Genomic DNA, 18408 nt, shown 5'->3' with positions numbered 1-18408 from the left:
GCTGACAAGTACTAGAAATAAAAAAGTTTTTCGCTTAATTAAATTGAAATAGCTGATTCAACACTAGCATTGAATAACCGAATACGCTACTTGTATATTGTTTGTTGAATAATATGAAGTGTTTTCAGCGACACGAAGATAGGAAACCAGTAGGAATTTATTGGCCTTCGACATAAACAAGAATATCTCCAAACGTAAAAATGTAACGTAAAATCATCACATACTTTTAAAGCGTGCATACCTATACATGCAGTTCAGACTGCTTTATACGTAACTCAGTTCTGCGTAATTCTCTTTTATACGTAAATTACTGCGGGTCCCGGAAAAATATAATTTGAAAACGTGTTAACTAAACCTTATTTGTATGTAATTCATTTATGTGTAATTCGGTGTTGTACGTACTAATTTTCATAAAATACAATTGATTTGTACATAACCAAGCTACAACAAAGTCACAGAAGCAGCAGTTTTCAGTTCCACAGGAAGTGGAGGCTAATCCACGTAAAACAAAGTGAAATAGCTGCAGATTTAGGCATAGCCTATTTCACACTTTGCAGTCATTATAAAGGAAATGCTATTTTTGACAATTTTTTAACATTTGGGTAGTGAAACTATAAAACTACACTGTCTAGTGTACATAGATTCGTTAATTTATCACTTTGTGACAGAAATAAACTGTATTACGTGTATCTTGTTCCTCAAAATAGATACAATTACAGTGTTTTGATAATGATATCATAAGGTATCCAAATCTAATTTGCAAGTAATTTTCAGTTTTACGTATTATTTTCTCTACACCTTGACATTGGTATAACGCAGGTTCAACTGTATATACTCAACATACAGTGGCAGCTATGAGAGGGGGCGTGGGGCGAAGTTTACCCCCCCCCCCACTTTTTGCCATTTTTGCCCCCGCACTATGCTAAATCTTATCTACCAAGGGGAAGTAAACTGTCCCTGCTCCCCCAGTTTTGGAACCCAATCGCCGCCACTGCCAACACATCTATATATATCCTCTCTCTCTCTCTCCCGCCATACATACATTCATATACACGTAGATGCACTAGCCATTGCTGTACAGAATCAATCTACAAGGGGAGGCAAAAGTCCAGCACCACACATTTAATTTGTAAACGACTTGACAGAGGACGATGAAACTTCCGATATGGGTCACCAGATGGGGCTAGTATGCATTATGGCGGCCATCTTAAAATACGCCATCTTGGAATTACCTCCAGATTTTCAAATGGGAAGGGGGTCATGTGACATCATTTGCTCAGAAACGAGCATATACGGTTATTTTTCCACTAACCTACTTCAACCATTAGAGAAATATATAATTAATTACAGCGTAATACATACATAAGCACCACATGCCAATATACAGGGTGCACACAAAGTCCGTATACCTCCTAAACATATTATCACAAAAGTGGAAAGTGCCTCATACTCTGTCCCGGGAATCTGTGGAGCAAGCGAACGAAAGCAAGTCTGTGCGCAAGTGGTGACTTCAGAGGATTCGACCAATGAACGCTTGTAAGGGAACAGGAGAAGGAAAAGCGTCTGCAGTTACAAGCTTTTGCTGCAGCGTGTACGGCTTCGCTCTGCCCACTCGCTTTCTCCCCTTCTCTGCCATTATACGCGACCATGCTCCAGAGATTTCCGGGATAAAATATAGATTTCCTGCTGTATTTTCCAGTTGGACTTGGAGTAGTTGTGTGGTACTTGCTCATCCGCTAGTTTTCGCCTCACACGAGCATTGTTACCGCCCTTGTCGGCATTCTCTTGTTCCCACAAGGCATTGCGCAGAGCACACAAGCTAAAAAGATGGACGACCGATTTGAAGAACGTTGTATACTCTGTCCCAGCTAACTGTGGAGCAGGCAAACGAAATCAAGTCTCTGCGCAAGTTGTGACGGGAGACTGCCTTCCCAGCAGCGTGTACAGCTGGCAGCCCACGAGAAGAGCGCTGGCAGAAGAGGTGTGACGTACTGCCAGGCGACTCCACTCTTTCGCGTGGGGGAGGTGCTCTTCCGCCAGACCTCTTCTCGTCAGCTTGCCTTTTAAGCTTCGCGCGCGGGAGCGGGCTGTCTCGGAAAGTCGTGCTTCGGAACGGGAAGTTGTTGCTCTGTTGAGTTTGAAACTGAGGTTATTAAAGGAAACGTGGTAATTATCACCATATATAGCAGATGTAAGGATTGTATTTTCACTGAGAAATGTATGTGATTAATCGATGCATTTACAAATTGTAAATAGAAATATCAGACCTCCGTGCGGGATTGGTGAGCGTAGCGAGTTACGACGCCAGGGGTCCTGGGTTCGAATCCCTGGAAAGGCATGGATATTATTTTCGTTTGTCTCTTCACCCATTTCATTATCATCAAAACCATCATCATCGTCGCGATTAGCCCAAGAGACAGGAAAGCTATGTAGAATAGAAAATAACAAACAATAATAACAAATAGTAAAATAATAGAAATAGAATTGAAAAATAATAATTGGTTAATTTACCTCATTTAAGGCAAAGGTTGCGCCAGTTCGTCATCCTCTTCGACTTCTTCTTCATCACAACTTATTGTGCCCTCCGAGTCTGAGGAAATGTCACTGTCTGCACCTCCAAAAGAAATAATCAATCTCTCCACCTCGTTCTCCACCAATCCATCCGTTTTCCAATATTCCTTTTCCAGTTTTTCTACGTGTTCGCAATACCCTTTCCAGTCGTCTTGATTGCAATATTCAATGCCCTTAACCGTATGTTCCTGCAGTTGGGATATCGATAGCGAACCGGTCACATTTTGATCCCGTACATATTTTTTTACTTTGGACCACGCTAATTCTATGGCGTTCAGGTCGCACGCATACGGTGGTAGACGAAGCACTGTATGGCCATACTGCTGTAAAGTTCTGTCCACACGGAAAGTTTTTTCCTGTGGTTTGTTAGCCTGTATTAAACTGTACAGTTCTACTTTCCTCATATTTTCATCAAACGGAATGTTGCGTGATGATAGCCAAGCTGTCATGTCAGATTTCAGGCTATATCCTGAGGGAACCTTATCTACCTGTACGGTGTGATAAGGGGCGTTGTCTATGACGACAACGGACCGATTCGGTAAATTTGGGATTAGTCTCTCTGTCAGCCACTTTTCAAAATTAGTGCAGTTCATTTGTCCGTGGTAGTCACCTGTGGAGCAACCTGCTTTGTATATGAGGCTCGCATTGGGAATGAACCCGTCACTGCACCCCGCATGCACGACGATAAGCCTATGTGCTGAACTTGCATTATTCACTACACCAAAAATATCACTGGACTGCCAACATTTGTTTGATATTATGTTATTATCCACAGCCGTTTCATCTACATACACAATTGGCCGATTCTCCTGGCGAAAACGTTTTATAGCCCGTAAATATTTACTTCGCCATGACACAATATCGGGTCTTTCCATTAAGATCTTCCTCTTGTTCTTACACCTCTTCCACTGAAATCCGACCTTTTTCATCAAACGTCGCAAAGAATCCACCTTCCAAGGAAAATGAATTTTTTGTTGAACAGCTGACAAAATTTTATGGCCTGTCGGTACATTTTTGTTGCAATAAATATCGCGAATTACGTTTCTGATTACGCTAATGTCAAAATCATCAACGCAGACATTTCTATGTGATGGCCTTTTTCTGATCTTTCCGGGGGACACGAGTTTCCTCATCGGCGACCGAGCTTTCCTCTCCCGCAACTCCTTTCGAATCCGCCTGATGGTCATCTCTGACAACCCTGTTGCTACAGACGCGCGCTTTGTGCTCTGCGTAATTGGCACCAAATACTGTTTCTCTCTCGATTCCCTATCACAGAAATCAATTACTTTGCTCACAATTTCACGCCCTTCACTGTGCACAGTAGCACCTCTCTTCCTCACACTCGCCATAAAACACCAAAATAAAGAAAAAGCAAAAAAAGAAAAATCAACTTCCCCGCGGTTCTCACGGACAATTACCCGCCAAGAAGGAAACAAGACTTCCTTCTCCTCGACCACCCCCAACCACCCCTAAATTCTGCAAATGAACCTGACCCTCCCTTTCCCTCCGTTCCCCGTCTCCCTTCATTCAGCGATCTTCTCGTCGGCTGCCGGCTGTACTGCTTCGCTCGGCCCACTCAATTTTCCTCGCTTCTGTGACGCAATGCGCAGCCTTACTCCACAGTTATCTGGGACAGGGTATAGGAGAATAGGTATTGCTGTCATTTAAAATTAAAATTGAAAGAAAAGTATTGGCTAGAATTGGCTCAAAGACAATATGGCAATGAAGGTGTACTCAACAAGTATTTTAATGAACTCGGATATGTACGAGTATATTCATGCATGATTCGCAAGATTCCTTCATACAAAAATATGAATTTTCATTATCGGCTAATCACATCTGTCGTGTACAAATCTCATCTCCTTGAATAAATTCATAAATATTAATGAACACGAATGCACCTCATCTGTTTTTCTTTCATCGAGCAGCAAACCGAAACATCAAACACTCGGAAACCGCAAAAAAAAAACTATTTTCTTTTCCAAATTCTCAGATCATCTTCACGTGATCAAACATTCGCTCTGATCCAGTCTAGCAGCCAGGTACCAGTCTGGCGTCAACTAGGGCATTCCTACTGGAAATTCAGTTTCTGTGATTTGGCCTTTAATTCATTAACTTACAATCGTATTAATCTCCTCCAAATAGAGAATCATATCAAGCCAGGATTCTTACCCTCACTCATCGGCCGTTGCTCTATCAGGCATTCAAAGAATGCGATGTCAGGTATTAACAAATCTTCCTGGTTTACTAGAGTTCAGGTGCTGAGCAACTGGCATTTGCAGGACAATGACCAGGGTGACAGGGAAGACAAAACTGAGACCAACGGGCGGTGGGGGGTCTTTAGCCTGGAGTCGTCGAACAAGTAGCAACTGAGAAGATTGAGCGCTCGATCAGCCATCACCGGAACTTTATCATCAGAGACAGACAGGTATAGTTCTTTCCAACCATGTCGATCTAGACTTGAAGGTATAGTAGTGTAATTTATGCTACTACCAGGACCACTTACAAGTGTAGGAAAGGAAGAGCCTCTCTCATGCAGATTTGCTACACTTAAAACTTGCTCAACATGCCCATATGAGTTTTTTGCTCTAGTGTGGAACCCGTCTAATCCAAGATTTTTGTAAAAATGCCCTCAAGAATTTTTCGGAAAGGAAGAGCTTTTTCGGAAAGGAAGAGCCCCCTCTCAGATTGATTTGTCTACACTTACAAAAGGCACTTCTGTGAGACTTAAAACTAGGCCACCCACACCCATACACACCTACACCCACCCACACCCACCCACACATATTTACTTCCGGTCTACTTCCGGTCCACTTCCGGTCTACTTCCGGTCCACTTCCGGTCCACTTCCGGTTTACTTCCGGTCCACTTCCGGTCCACTTCCGGTTTAAGTTCAATTGGACACCAGGCTCAACTTGTATATTTAATATTAAAATAATGTAATTCTTCTAGAATTGCTCCGTGACTCTCTCATTTCTTACATCATAAACATATGATTTTTCCCCTATGAGAATAACACTACATATGGTGTCATCAGGTAAAGCCTCATGGAATTCACAGATAATTTTAATGTTTGTCCTGTCATTTACCACAACTTGTTTCCTTTTTGAAGCATTGATGACAAACATGGGTCTCCGTGCTTTGAATTCATCTGGTGTGTAATACATGTCAGTACTGCCAGTAGTGACACGCTTGAAAGCCGAAAATGCCTCATATAATTTGAGAAAATCATCCTTGGACATGTCTAAATTATAATTTTCTCTAGGAAAGACCTCATTTCTGCCATTTTTAAGATATATGTTCTTGATGTTGCAGCTATCAAATTTACTCGAATTTTTTTCCTGATTGTTGTGTCTCCCAGTCTGAAACAGAACCACTACAAAATCAGGCATGTCATATTGAATACTGGAGAATGAATTTGTAGCATCAAACTCATAATATGTGCCAGATGCGGGCTTCTGTACACATTGATATGTGTAAAATTGCAGAGGAATCTGTGGATTTTTTATTATATCTGCTTTGTATTTAAGAGCGTAACTGGCTTCATATTCAACAACAGGGATTCTTAGCTCCATAGTCTGAATAATGCATTTGCCCTCATCAGGTAAGGTATTAGGCAGAGCTTCTCCTGTAGGGTTTAATGTGCTGTACCTCATCAATGCATTATTATCATTTGCAGCTCTTCTAAATGTAATTCTTAACCCGCCCTTCCACATAATATCTTTGTAATCTGAGAAGAATCCTGGCAACAGGCGCATGGGAAACAGCACTGTGTGATTTTTAGATAATATCTTATCACCAGCCTCAAATCCACCGATTTTGTAGTAAGAAGCCTCGGTTTTGGATAATTTTAATGTGGCCAAAGCTGTGGAGGTAATGCCGGGATAATCTATTCTGTTTATAACAACACCATGCTTTCTGATCTCAATTTCAGAGAACAGATGCGGCACAAAATTGTCTACAAGTCTTATATTTGAATTTGCCGGGTAATCTGTACCATCGAGCTTTACAACATCAAATTTGATGTATAGATCTGCTCTGTGGGGGTGTATAAAGCCGTCCCCTACATCAAGATCAACCTCGATTTCTGTGTTGGGTTGATTTAAATTTGCAAATGTCCTCCTGTTTGGAGGGAATGATTGTAGCTCATAACTCTCAATATTTTCCATTGTATGTATTTTTATTTAAATGTTAATCTCTATGATTGCAGTTGTTGTGGCTCCAGCAAAATCAACTAATTCTTCCTTTTCATTAGTGACCATCAACTCAATGTTATCTATTCTATTATGGCACACAGGAAAATATAATGTTGGGGATGGATTGTAGATGATTGGCTCCATGAATTCAGAGTTAGGTTTGAATGTTGCAATGATGCCGGTTTGTTTGTGAGTGCCTATGCCATTTGATTTGGTGATCATACCCTCGGCCACATTACAGTGAATATTCAGAGTCTCTATGGCTAAGAATTTAGGTATATTCATAGCAGTGTGTTTGATGGCCGCTTCAAGTTTCGTGTTGTTCTCAAAGCCTAACAGCTCTCCTATAGTACCCAGATCCACTGTTTCTGTAGCAGATACAATCTCTACTCTGTGAGTGACAGAATTTTGACTTAACACTACACCTCTGGGTAATTGAGCATTTAGAGTGGACAGATTATACTGCCCTGGAGTGATGACAATTTTTTGATCCCCTACTTCAATTTTGTTGTTGTGGTGTGTAATATTAGGTATCAAGTACATGCCGTAAAATGCCCTGAGAGCTATTGTTTTGGGATACACTATGTCATCATGTAATCTAAGTTTCAATATTGAATTTTGGCTGGTGAGATGGAATACCCCCATGATGTTTCAGATACCACAAGGCCTTTTGAAAATTTTCAATTGATGGTTTATTTATTTGAGACATATATCTAAGAACAGATAAACACAAATGTCCGCAATTAACATCTTTGAAGTTTTGAACACGGGCATTATTGTAATAGAGATTAGCTGAATTTAGATATTTTATTAAATTTTCAGGTGGAACACCTCCAAATGAATCAAACACAAATGCCTCATTGTTTAAATATTTAAGATAACAGATCCAGTGAGTGCCCTGATTTTTGTACTCATCCAAATTAACAATGCCACACTCTTTGTTGAGTGGTTGTTCTGGTAAAGAATCAGACATGTACACACCTCTAAAATATTTGATGCCCAGAGGCTTGATTAAAGCTTCAATATCTTGGTTTGTAAGCGGCTCTTGTTTTTTTTAAACTTATTCATGGCTCTCTTAACACCTTTGCCTTTTTTCTCCATTGCCAGGTTATGGCGCCTCTGCTCATCTAATTCTGCCCTATTTTTCTTGGCATCTATTACTGTTTTTGCTATGGCAGCTGATCCCCCAGCCAAGCTCCCAACAGCCCCGAGAGCAGCTAAGATGGCAGGGATGGTAAATATGAATCCCCCTGTATGCAATTTTTTTCTAGATTGTTGTAATTTTTTTAATTGGGGGGTACTAAGCAACAATTTCATACCATGCCCCTTTGCAAGACAAGAATTTTTTTTCTTGCGCTGCTTTTTGGTCAAAAGGCTATCAATAGTTTTAAGAGATTTGAGACCTGCATAAGGTATTTGATACATAACACCCTTGGCCTTCATTGTAGGTTTATTATATACATATTCACAGCCCCCACCCCAATTTTTGTTTGGTGCTCATAGCTATGGTAGTTCCCAATGCTGCTATTCTCTCACTTAAAGAAGCATCTTTGCTTACAAATCTACCAAATGCAGCCTCTTCTAATTTCTTGTCTGCAACATGTCTCTTGTCAAGATCAGTATGTGTGTTGTATGCTATGTCATGGTCTCTACAAGCAGCATCTAGGGGATTTACACCAGGATCCCCTCTGTTTAATCTATGATCCAATTTTGTGCCTGGACCACAATACTGATAGCCTGGAATATGTAGTTCAAATGGCAGCTTGTTTATAATGTCATTAACCAACCCCCGACCCTCAGAAATATTCCAAAATTTGGGGGGTAGAGTATTAATAATTTTTATGAGATATCCAATCCCCTTAGGGTCATTCACTATAAAATTAGACAATTTGGTGCTTATCATGTCCATAATTCCAACTTTTTCATTGTAAAAATTGTGGTTGCCAGCATTTTCCTCCCCAGCTATCACCAGCAACCTATCTATAAGTTTCCTGACATCATCAACCCACACAAATTCTTTAGGCAGGGTGTTGTATTGTTTGATTCCACTGCCAGTCTTGATCTGTGACCGTATGGGCTTGATCAAATTATTGTATTTTGCCCCACTGCTCGACTTGACTCTTTTTTGTGTGGGATCATTGTTCTGGTATAGAGCATCTGATTTTATTAATATTTCTTTGTAATAATCATAATCTTGATCTGTATAGCTGCCAGGCCTTTTCCTAGTCATCAGTTCCCACAACCCAGGTGTTCCGGGGTACTTAACAAAAGCACCCTTTTCTCCGAGACGAGATTCTGAATAAACAATCAGATCATCTCCCATAAATGTTACTCTGAAATTGCCAATTCTATGTATGATGCTACCATCAAGCTCTGTGTCAGCATATAAGCCAAAGACCTCATCTTTATTGTCTTTAGGTGTGGTTAAATATTTTTGAGCAAGAAGACCCAATTCAATAGGATCCTGAGTAGCTTCAATTCTTCTAGGAGCAACAGGACTAGGTGTATGAATACTGGAAAGTGGGGTGAATGGATAATCTAATATGTTTCTTGCAGCTACAGGTACAAGCTCTGTGATCAAATTTTGATTTTGCTCTGTAACAGTTTTGATATTCTTACCTAAATTATTAATAGCATCAATTACAGGCTGTTCTGTTTGTTTGTGTTTTTCATAAATTCCCCGGTTCTCTGATTTCCATCCCTTAAATCTTTTTACAAGATAATCTCTTAACTTAAGATCATCAATGATTGGCCTTTTCATGGTTATTTATATACGTCTCAACGTCTAGAAAATCGTTGATTTTATTTCTGTATTTGCCACTACTGGGTGTTCTTGTCATATCAATTGTGACAAACCCATAACTGTCCTGGTTCCAGCACCTGCTGCAAAACTTGGAAAAATCATTGTAGCTCAAGTCCCCACCTACATATTCATCATGTATGTGTTTGAGGTTGGTATGATCCTGATGAAACACACATATAAAATTGCTGTTGTCTCGGATCAGTTGCTTCGGAATTTTTGAAAAAGTCTGTGCAAGGTAGAAGCAATCAATGTTTTTGTGTCGGCCCTGTGTAAAGAAATTTCTAACCTTGTTTTGATTATCCAGTATAATATCATCAAACACAACAACAGAATTATCGAGACATTCATCAAGTGGCTTAACATCTGATTCAAAAGTGGCAATATCCAATCCATCATATAGCTTCATCAGCTGCTGATATTTTAATTGTTCCAAGCTCTTAGAGAAGACATACAAGTGCCTGTTTTTCCAGTCTAACCAGTTGGGGGCCAATAAAAAATTATCAACCATTAGTGTAGTTTTACCACAAGCAGATGGCCCAACAATAAGACATCTAATATTATCAGGCAGCAAGTTGCCATTTCTCTTAATCTGCTGTTCAGGTTCTGGCAGCCTTTTTATAACATCCCAGGTGTTCATATTATTATTTTGTCTGCATCGATCCAGCTGTGTTCCGGAAGTCCTAGCCATTTGACAAATAACTTGTTGCCTTTTCTGCGGATGATTTTTTCTATGAGATATGTGTCAGGCTGTTTAGTTTTGCTGAGTTCTTCTTCATAGAATCTGCCTTTGAGAATTTCTCCTCGATGATCTTTTATTATATATGTGTTAAGGGTCCCGGGTTTAACTTGAACCACTGTAAATAATTCAGTGCTCCAGTTTCTTGTAAAGCCTCTTTTGAATAAGTGCTTATATTTGCTGATTCTTACTTGATCACCCACCCTGTATTTGGCCTTTCTTGTTGTTGGCTGGTATCTAGGATAATAAACAGTCCTGATCAATTTTTGCTCATCAGATGAAGTTACTTCAGAGGGTTTCATGTTGATTGTGGAATGGACCGAGTTGTTATATTTATGTAGAAGTTCTGGAAGAATATTAACCCATTTATAATTACCCTGCAGTGTAAATTGTTTATACATAAGATTTTTTAAGGTTCTGTTGAATCTCTCTACAATTGAGGCCTTGAGGTCACTGTAACTCGAATAATGTTTTATTGCCTGGCTTTTAATAAATTGTTGGAACACAGAATTATAAAATTCTTTGCCATTATCTGTTTGCAAATAGCGCGGGGATCTTCCACTCTGATTGATGATTGTCCTGATGGCTTCTGTAACACATTTTCCAGTCTTGGATTTGAGTGGCACAGCCCAGGCAAATTTTGAAAATGTATCTATAACAGTGAGTAGATACTTGTAGCCCTTGTTGATTTTGTCTAAGTTTTTCAACTGCCCACTTGCCAACTCAATCAAGTCGCTCTGCCATAAATCATCTATGCCCTTTGTGACTACTGGGAGTCTCTTAAAATTATGTCTGGCCTGTCTGTGTAATTCATCAACAATAATTTGTCTAGACATAATATGAAAACAAGAATATTGCAACTATGGGGTGTTCAGCAGCTGATACTACAGGATTTTCTAAATATAATTTGTCCCCTATTTGTATTTTAAATTCCAGAGAGCCATCATCTTCAACATAGGCTGTTTCTAATGTATTGGGATCTGTAAAATCCTCCAATTCTACACTGGTGATTTTTGCTTTGTTATCAGCATTTGTTATTGATAAGGTGGGGTAGTGGTGTGCCTGTGGCTGATGCCAATATTTGATCTTGATTGGTCTCAATGTGCCCCCAACAAAAAACTGGTAATAAAATTGTGCAGGGGACAGCATATATATTTTGCCACCTGGTGTAAATGGAGAATCATATTCTTTGTTGGGGATGCTGTACAATTCAAGAATTACTGTGTGTTTTGGATTCTCGATTATGCCTGTTATTTCCTTTTCTGCTGTAAGCAATCTGCTTGTTACAGATTCAAGATGCTCATTGATGGTCCTAACAACATCATCATGGCCTGGCTTGATCTTTATGTCCACAACAAGTTTCTTGTATTGTTGCACAATCTCTTGAAGCTGGGTGGCAAAAACAGACAGAGCATTTGCTTGATTGGATTCCATGGTCCCTAGCTGTTGCTTGATATTAGCTACAATTTGCTGTAGATTTTCAACAACTGCTAATTTTGAATTTTGAGCAGTAAGATCATGGACCTGTCTTCTGATATCCTCAAACAGGGCATGCAGTTCATTAATATGTTGATTGGTTGGAAGAGTGGCCACTGTCTGAGTGAGTTGTTTGATCTCTGCTTGGATATTCTTGATATCTTCTGATTTCAATATCCTATTCACTGCCCTCTTAATATTTTTAAGTTCCTGTGATGTAGGCAGATTTGATACAGTATTTTGCAAAAATTCAAGTGCCAATTTCACATTGTTTAATTCAGAAGCATCAGCCACATTTTGCATAGCATTTTGGAGCAGGGCTATATCTGCCTGAGAGGGTGTTGATTGTTGTAAAATTTCAAGCTTTGTTTGGATATCATCGATCAAGTGATGAAAATGAGATAGTTCAGATTCAGTGTTGAGGTTTTCAAGCTTTGTGATTTGGTGCTGGACACTGACAAGTGTATCTACAATCCCAGGCAATCGAGATTCTAGTACATTTGCCAAATCACTTTGCACTGCTGCTATTGTACCTTCAAGATGGGTTATGGAACTTTGAATTTTTCCAAAATCTTCATATGTTTCAAGTTGCAGCTTAATATTTGCTACACTCCGAGTTATTGCATTCAAAGCATCAGAAGATGGCAAGTTGTTCATAAAATTTTCAAGTGTCTCAATTTTTTCTTTAACCTCGGCTATGGCATTGTTCAGAGGATCCAGATTAGGTATCTGGAGTGACTGAATCTGTTCTTTTAGAGTGGAAATGACTAGATCAATATCTTCTTGTGATTTTATGCTTTTGACAATTGTTTGGAGTTGTGTCTGGACATTATTTATCTGCTCTTCCAATTGTTGTTTCAATTGCTCAGAATTGGTGGCTTGGGTCTTAAATTTGGCTTGAAGAGCTGCTACAGCTTCTTCCAAACTTTGAAAATTATCCAATGTGGCCAGATCAGTATATTTCTGAAGCAGCACTTTGAGTTCGGAATCAATTTTGAGAAGAGGGTCCATGCATTGTGATTGCAAATTTGTAATTTCTAATTGAAGACTGGCATTGAGTGTGGTTTGTAAAGCTTGTAAATCACTTCTTAATTTCTTGACTCTGACATCAAGCATAAGAATCTCATCACTGTGATCTTCATGTCTTGTATGGCCAAATATATCATTAGGCATTTTTGTTTTAATGGTTATTTATTATAGAGTATCTGATTCTTAATTCTATAAAAAAGGGTATGAGCTTGTCATATGACCCAGGGACCTCAATATATAAGCAGTCACCAGCAGAAACAGTATATACAGTGCCAGAAACCATGTTTGAGTGCTTAATTCTGTAAATATTTCTCCCTACTGAAATCTTGACATCACCCTCAGGGGTTGTAATAAATTGCAATTGCCCACCTACAGGTAATTGGTAATGATTTAAATTATTGTTAAATATGTACAATATTTTACCCGTTTCATCATCATTATCTGTAAGTATGCTGTTCAGATGAATAATTAACAAGCCACTCAGTTTAGACAGCATATCAGAAGAGGGTTGTGGTGTTGGCAGCTCCATAATAGCCTGTTTTTTGAACCCAAATAAGTTCATAGGCATGTTTATTTATTTCAAATCATGCTCTGGAATTGGGCATTGATTCCCACTTTTCAAATCGCAATGCCCCCATGGTAGAGTATGTATGCCACATGATAAAATGCATCTCTTGTCATCATGTGGGTCCAGGGCCACTTTTCTTACAATATTTGAAGTCAATAAGTGATCCTCACTCTGAATTCTATTTTCTGATGTTTTGATTGAATTCTGGGATTTGAGGCAATTTTCATAATCTTCAAATTGGAGCTCTTTGTCAACAGTTACTCTGCCAATGCCCTTGGCCTTTTTGACAACAGCACTACATGTTTTAAAACTGTACATCTTGGCACTTAACCCAGCAAATTTCACAATAACATCACCAAGTGTCTCATCTTTTAACTTGCCAGGCACCTTTTTGTTGTGGTGGTGTTGAATCTTTGTATGTTCACTGGTATCAAAATATGGAAACAATTCAGGCTGTAACATATCTTGATAAACATCTTCTGTTTGAATATCAAGGATAAAACTATCCGTATCCATGTACAATAATTTTACACGATCCTTATAAAAAGGTTTCAGCACATCATAATACAATGTTAACATATGTAATTTGGACAATTCCAATATTGCAGCCCCTTCATAAATAGGTTTATCAAACTTAATCTTTGTTTTCTTCATGTTGAAAAGTGCCATGTGCTCATCATAAATTCTTCTGTAATTGAAATTAGGCTTTGCAACCAATTTTTTGCTCAGGCTGGGGTCAGTAATTATTTTAACATCGGTATGTTTTCTGACATTTTCAATAGTTTTGCCATACACAGAATTGACCATCAATTTAAACAAGGCCTTATCAAATTGGCTCTTTGCAGATGTTCGAAGCTCTGTGTTTGTATCAATGTATGGTTTCAACCATTCTGAGTGCCTGAACCTTAAGACTTTTCCAACTTTGGTCACTTGAACACCATGTTTCATCAGGAACTGGAGGTTTTTGTAATATATGACATATCCCTGTTTCGGATCCAGAGTCATCATGAGCTTCTTCTGTTTAGAGCCAGGTGAGCACTTAACCTCGGGAATTGGGGACAAATCAGAAAATTTATTGTGTAAATAATCTGGAATTGTCACATCAACCTCTATGAAGAGGCCATAGACACTGTCATCAAAATCCTGAAGATCTTCAATATTGAAATTTTCAACCCATTCAAGCCCTGCATATGGCAGTTTTTGCATCATGGCATGACCATAGAGGCTGTTTGCATCCACATACAGTATATAATTTGATGGCCGTGCTGGATCATAATCAGGCATATATTTGTTATTTGCTCTGGCATATCTCTGGGAACATTGCACCATCCCTCCTCTTATACATTTCTCCATAAACAGATACATATCTTGATCGTGGATCAGATCCAATTGCATTTTAGTGTTCAAAAACGTTGCGGCCCATGCTAGACCTGGAGCACTGTAAAAATATATTGGATCCAGCTTATAATTTTGCATAGAAGATTTTCTGAATGCCTGCAGTATATCAGCTAAGAGGGTGACATCAAGTTTTAAATATGCCATGTGATAATCACCAAATGTCTGGCAATTTAAATTGTTCCACATCAACTGGGCATGGTGATAATCTTCATCAGTGATTCCAGATCCTCTGATTCTGCTGTAAAACTTTTCTTGCGGTGGCAGAGAACACTCATCAAATTTAGAAAAATCTGTAACATAGTCATATGGATATACACCCTTCCGCCTAATTAATTTCAGGTCCTGATTTGGAAACAATGCACTTGTGATTTTGAATTGATCATCAGGTAATTGAGTGGCCAGTGTAGCCAGGCTAGCAGATAAAATTCTGTAAGAATCAAGAAATCTTATGTGAATAGGAACACCATCAACTTTAATTATCTTGCTAATAGATATATATTTTTCATCATTTTCAGCTAAAATATTTAAATTCTGTTTGTCAAACCCCTCGTACCTGATCAGATGATGGAAATCATAATTGGATGCTCCATGGCAAAATATGGGGACAAATCTTGGTCTCTTGATCTTAATATTGCAGCTATTACACAGGGCCTGTTTATATCGACCATCTGTATGAGAATGGTGTTTCACCTTGATATTTGTATCTGAAAATTCAGAATCACATACCGGGCATTTTTCTGCATTGTTGAAATCCTCAATCTGTTTCTCTGTTAAAGGCATCATAGGCTTTGATTTTAATAAGATGTTAGATGCTATGTCACGACACTCATTTTCCATTCTATGTGCAAATTCTTTGATGGCATTTGGTCCCATGTATAAGTATGGCTCACTAGCTACACCATCCCGTATAACTATATAACAAAAACTGGAAGGTTCATGTAGCTGGTATGGTGTACTTGAAGATTCATCAGGATCTGGATTGCAGAATGCAAGAGGTTTGAGGTTCGATTCAAAATCACAGACAATATATGCTGGGTGTTCCAACAAGGCTTCAAACTTTTTGAATTTGCAATTTTCACTTGGATTAGGCATCACCATATGAACAGGTTTATGATTCCCACAGTATTTCAGATGCTCAATTAACTTGTTTTTAGCAATTTCTGCATTCTTTTCACAAACACCATTTACCATTTTTTGACCATCAAATACAGTTAAACATCTTCTGCACAACTTGAATATTCTATGAGTTTTGTCTAGTTGTGTTCTCACTAAAGCTTCAAGATTATGTATCAAAGTGTAATGATATGTGCCATCCCCTTCAATTAAGAGCAGATCAATCGGAATTGCAGATTCATCATCAAGTGTACTGATTCTGAGAGGATCTATCAAGCAATTGCCACTAGAACAAGTAAATACATTAATAGATAATTGTTTACCATTGATATGCTTGGCCCTTTTTTCAAATTTATCAATATTCTGAACTGACATTGGATATTCTAAACCCTCCATTGCATCGTCAAAATCATGTTCATGTTGTTTGTAATAATTTATTCTCTCAGGATGCCTTGAAACTGGATACAAAGCAGCTAAAATACACCACAAAAAGCATTTCTGGTCGGTATTTTTTATATTAACCACGGCTTGTTTGTTTTTAATATTAGCAGGTAATGGCAGATATGTAGATCCTTGTAATGGGTTGAATTCAGAAATATTAACATATAACTTGTGTGAAGATCCGCATAGGCTCCATCCTGATTCTTTTGCTGCAAATTCAGAGTGTTTAATATTCAATTGATTTATCAAGCTGCTTATTATTGTGTCCGAATTTGCGTTTGAATATACCGGCACAGTTTCTGTTATGTGGGGCTGTGTAAATTTTGTGCCATTTGGCTTCTTATATTGTACAAACAATTTAAGGGATAGCTTATAAGAGCCAAGATGTGCATTTAGAAATGCCTGCAGATCAGGATTTATATTGTTCAAAAAATTCTTAATGCCACATCTTGGTTCTGATACAAACCGGTAATCCCTAAGTTGGGCATTAAAACTGCTACGGATAGGTTCATGGCGTGGCTGCTTTGCTGCTCTGGCATTAAGAGGTGCTTCGTGCTTTCTTTTCAGACCAGATGTAGATGGTTGTGAGGGCAATGTTGCTGACTGTGCAGAGCAAGTATCTTTATGTGTATATGTGAAGTATTGCATGCTGTATTTTCTATTGCATTTGGGGCAAATTTTTGTGGGAGTTCTGTATTTGTCCGGATTACAAATCTTTTGGTGTCTGGCCCAATTAGAGCTAAATATATTTTTATTGCATTGATTACAATATTTTTGACTTGGCATTTTTGTTGTTGTTTATTATATACAATTTCTTGGGATTCAATTCAAAATTCTATGCTGGATAAAAATAGCAGTTGGGTTTCAACACTGTCCTTTGTATGTGTCAGTGTGTGTGTATGTGTGTATACACTTAATATGTTTGGCTTTGGTATTTATATACAATTTCTTGGGATTCAATTCAAAATTCTATGCTGGATAAAAATAGCAGTTGGGTTTCAACACTGTCCTTTGTATGTGTCAGTGTGTGTGTATGTGTGTATACACTTAATATGTTTGGCTTTGGTATTTATATACAATTTCTTGGGATTCAATTCAAAATTCTATGCTGGATAAAAATAGCAGTTGGGTTTCAACACTGTCCTTTGTATGTGTCAGTGTGTGTGTATGTGTGTATACACTTAATATGTTTGGCTTTGGTATTTATATACAATTTCTTGGGATTCAATTCAAAATTCTATGCTGGATAAAAATAGCAGTTGGGTTTCAACACTGTCCTTTGTATGTGTCAGTGTGTGTGTATGTGTGTGTGTGTGTGTATGTGTGTGTGTGTATGTGTATGTGTGTGTGTGTGTGTTGATATTTTTGGCATTGGTATTTATATACAATTTCTTGGGATTCAATTCAAAATTCTATGCTGGATAAAAATAGCAGAAATAGGCCACAACTTGGCCACAAGTGGACCGGAAGTAGGCAAACCGGAAGTGGACCGGAAGTAAACCGGAAGTGGACCGGAAGTAAACCGGAAGTGGACCGGAAGTAAACCGGAAGTGGACCGGAAGTGGACCGGAAGTAGACCGGAAGTAGACCGGAAGTAAATATGTGTGGGTGGGTGTGGGTGGGTGTAGGTGTGTATGGGTGTGGGTGGCCTAGTTTTAAGTCTCACAGAAGTGCCTTTTGTAAGTGTAGACAAATCAATCTGAGAGGGGGCTCTTCCTTTCCGAAAAAGCTCTTCCTTTCCGAAAAATTCTTGAGGGCATTTTTACAAAAATCTTGGATTAGACGGGTTCCACACTAGAGCAAAAAACTCATATGGGCATGTTGAGCAAGTTTTAAGTGTAGCAAATCTGCATGAGAGAGGCTCTTCCTTTCCTACACTTGTAAGTGGTCCTGGTAGTAGCATAAATTACACTACTAGGTATAAATCCGAATGCTTGTGTTTTGCCATTTCTAAGTGTGTAGTTAGTACCTCTCGCCCGTTACCTTTAAGTTATCTGCTTGGGGCGAGTACTAACATGAAGAGGATGATAATTGAGTACATCACCCGTCTGATTGGTTAAAGGCTCTTGGTTCGATC

At 38.7% G+C, this 18408-nt stretch overlaps 2 protein-coding genes across 3 annotated transcripts in view; both read right to left on the bottom strand.

Moving 5' to 3' along the window:
* The window catches only part of LOC145999753 (uncharacterized), a 515710-nt gene that overhangs the window by 315374 nt on the left and 181928 nt on the right, over nucleotides 1-18408 (bottom strand). The gene's annotated exons all lie outside the window — the stretch shown is intronic.
* On the bottom strand, nucleotides 2517-3920 carry LOC145999344 (uncharacterized). Its single transcript, XM_083136285.1, has one exon. It carries the CDS (start codon nucleotides 3918-3920, stop codon nucleotides 2517-2519), a length of 1404 nt encoding a protein of 467 aa, XP_082992411.1.

Source organism: Lepisma saccharinum, chromosome 15, assembly GCF_977018435.1.
Source record: "Lepisma saccharinum chromosome 15, izLepSacc3.1, whole genome shotgun sequence".
Lineage (NCBI taxonomy): Eukaryota > Metazoa > Arthropoda > Insecta > Zygentoma > Lepismatidae > Lepisma > Lepisma saccharinum.
The sequence above is the reverse complement of the archived record's forward strand: the minus strand, read 5'-3'. Positions and strand labels throughout refer to the sequence as shown.

Coding starts and splice junctions, on each gene's coding strand:
- LOC145999344 (XM_083136285.1), bottom strand. CDS start 3,920: ATGGCGAGTGTGAGGAAGAGAGGTGCTACTGTGCACAGTGAAGGGCGT.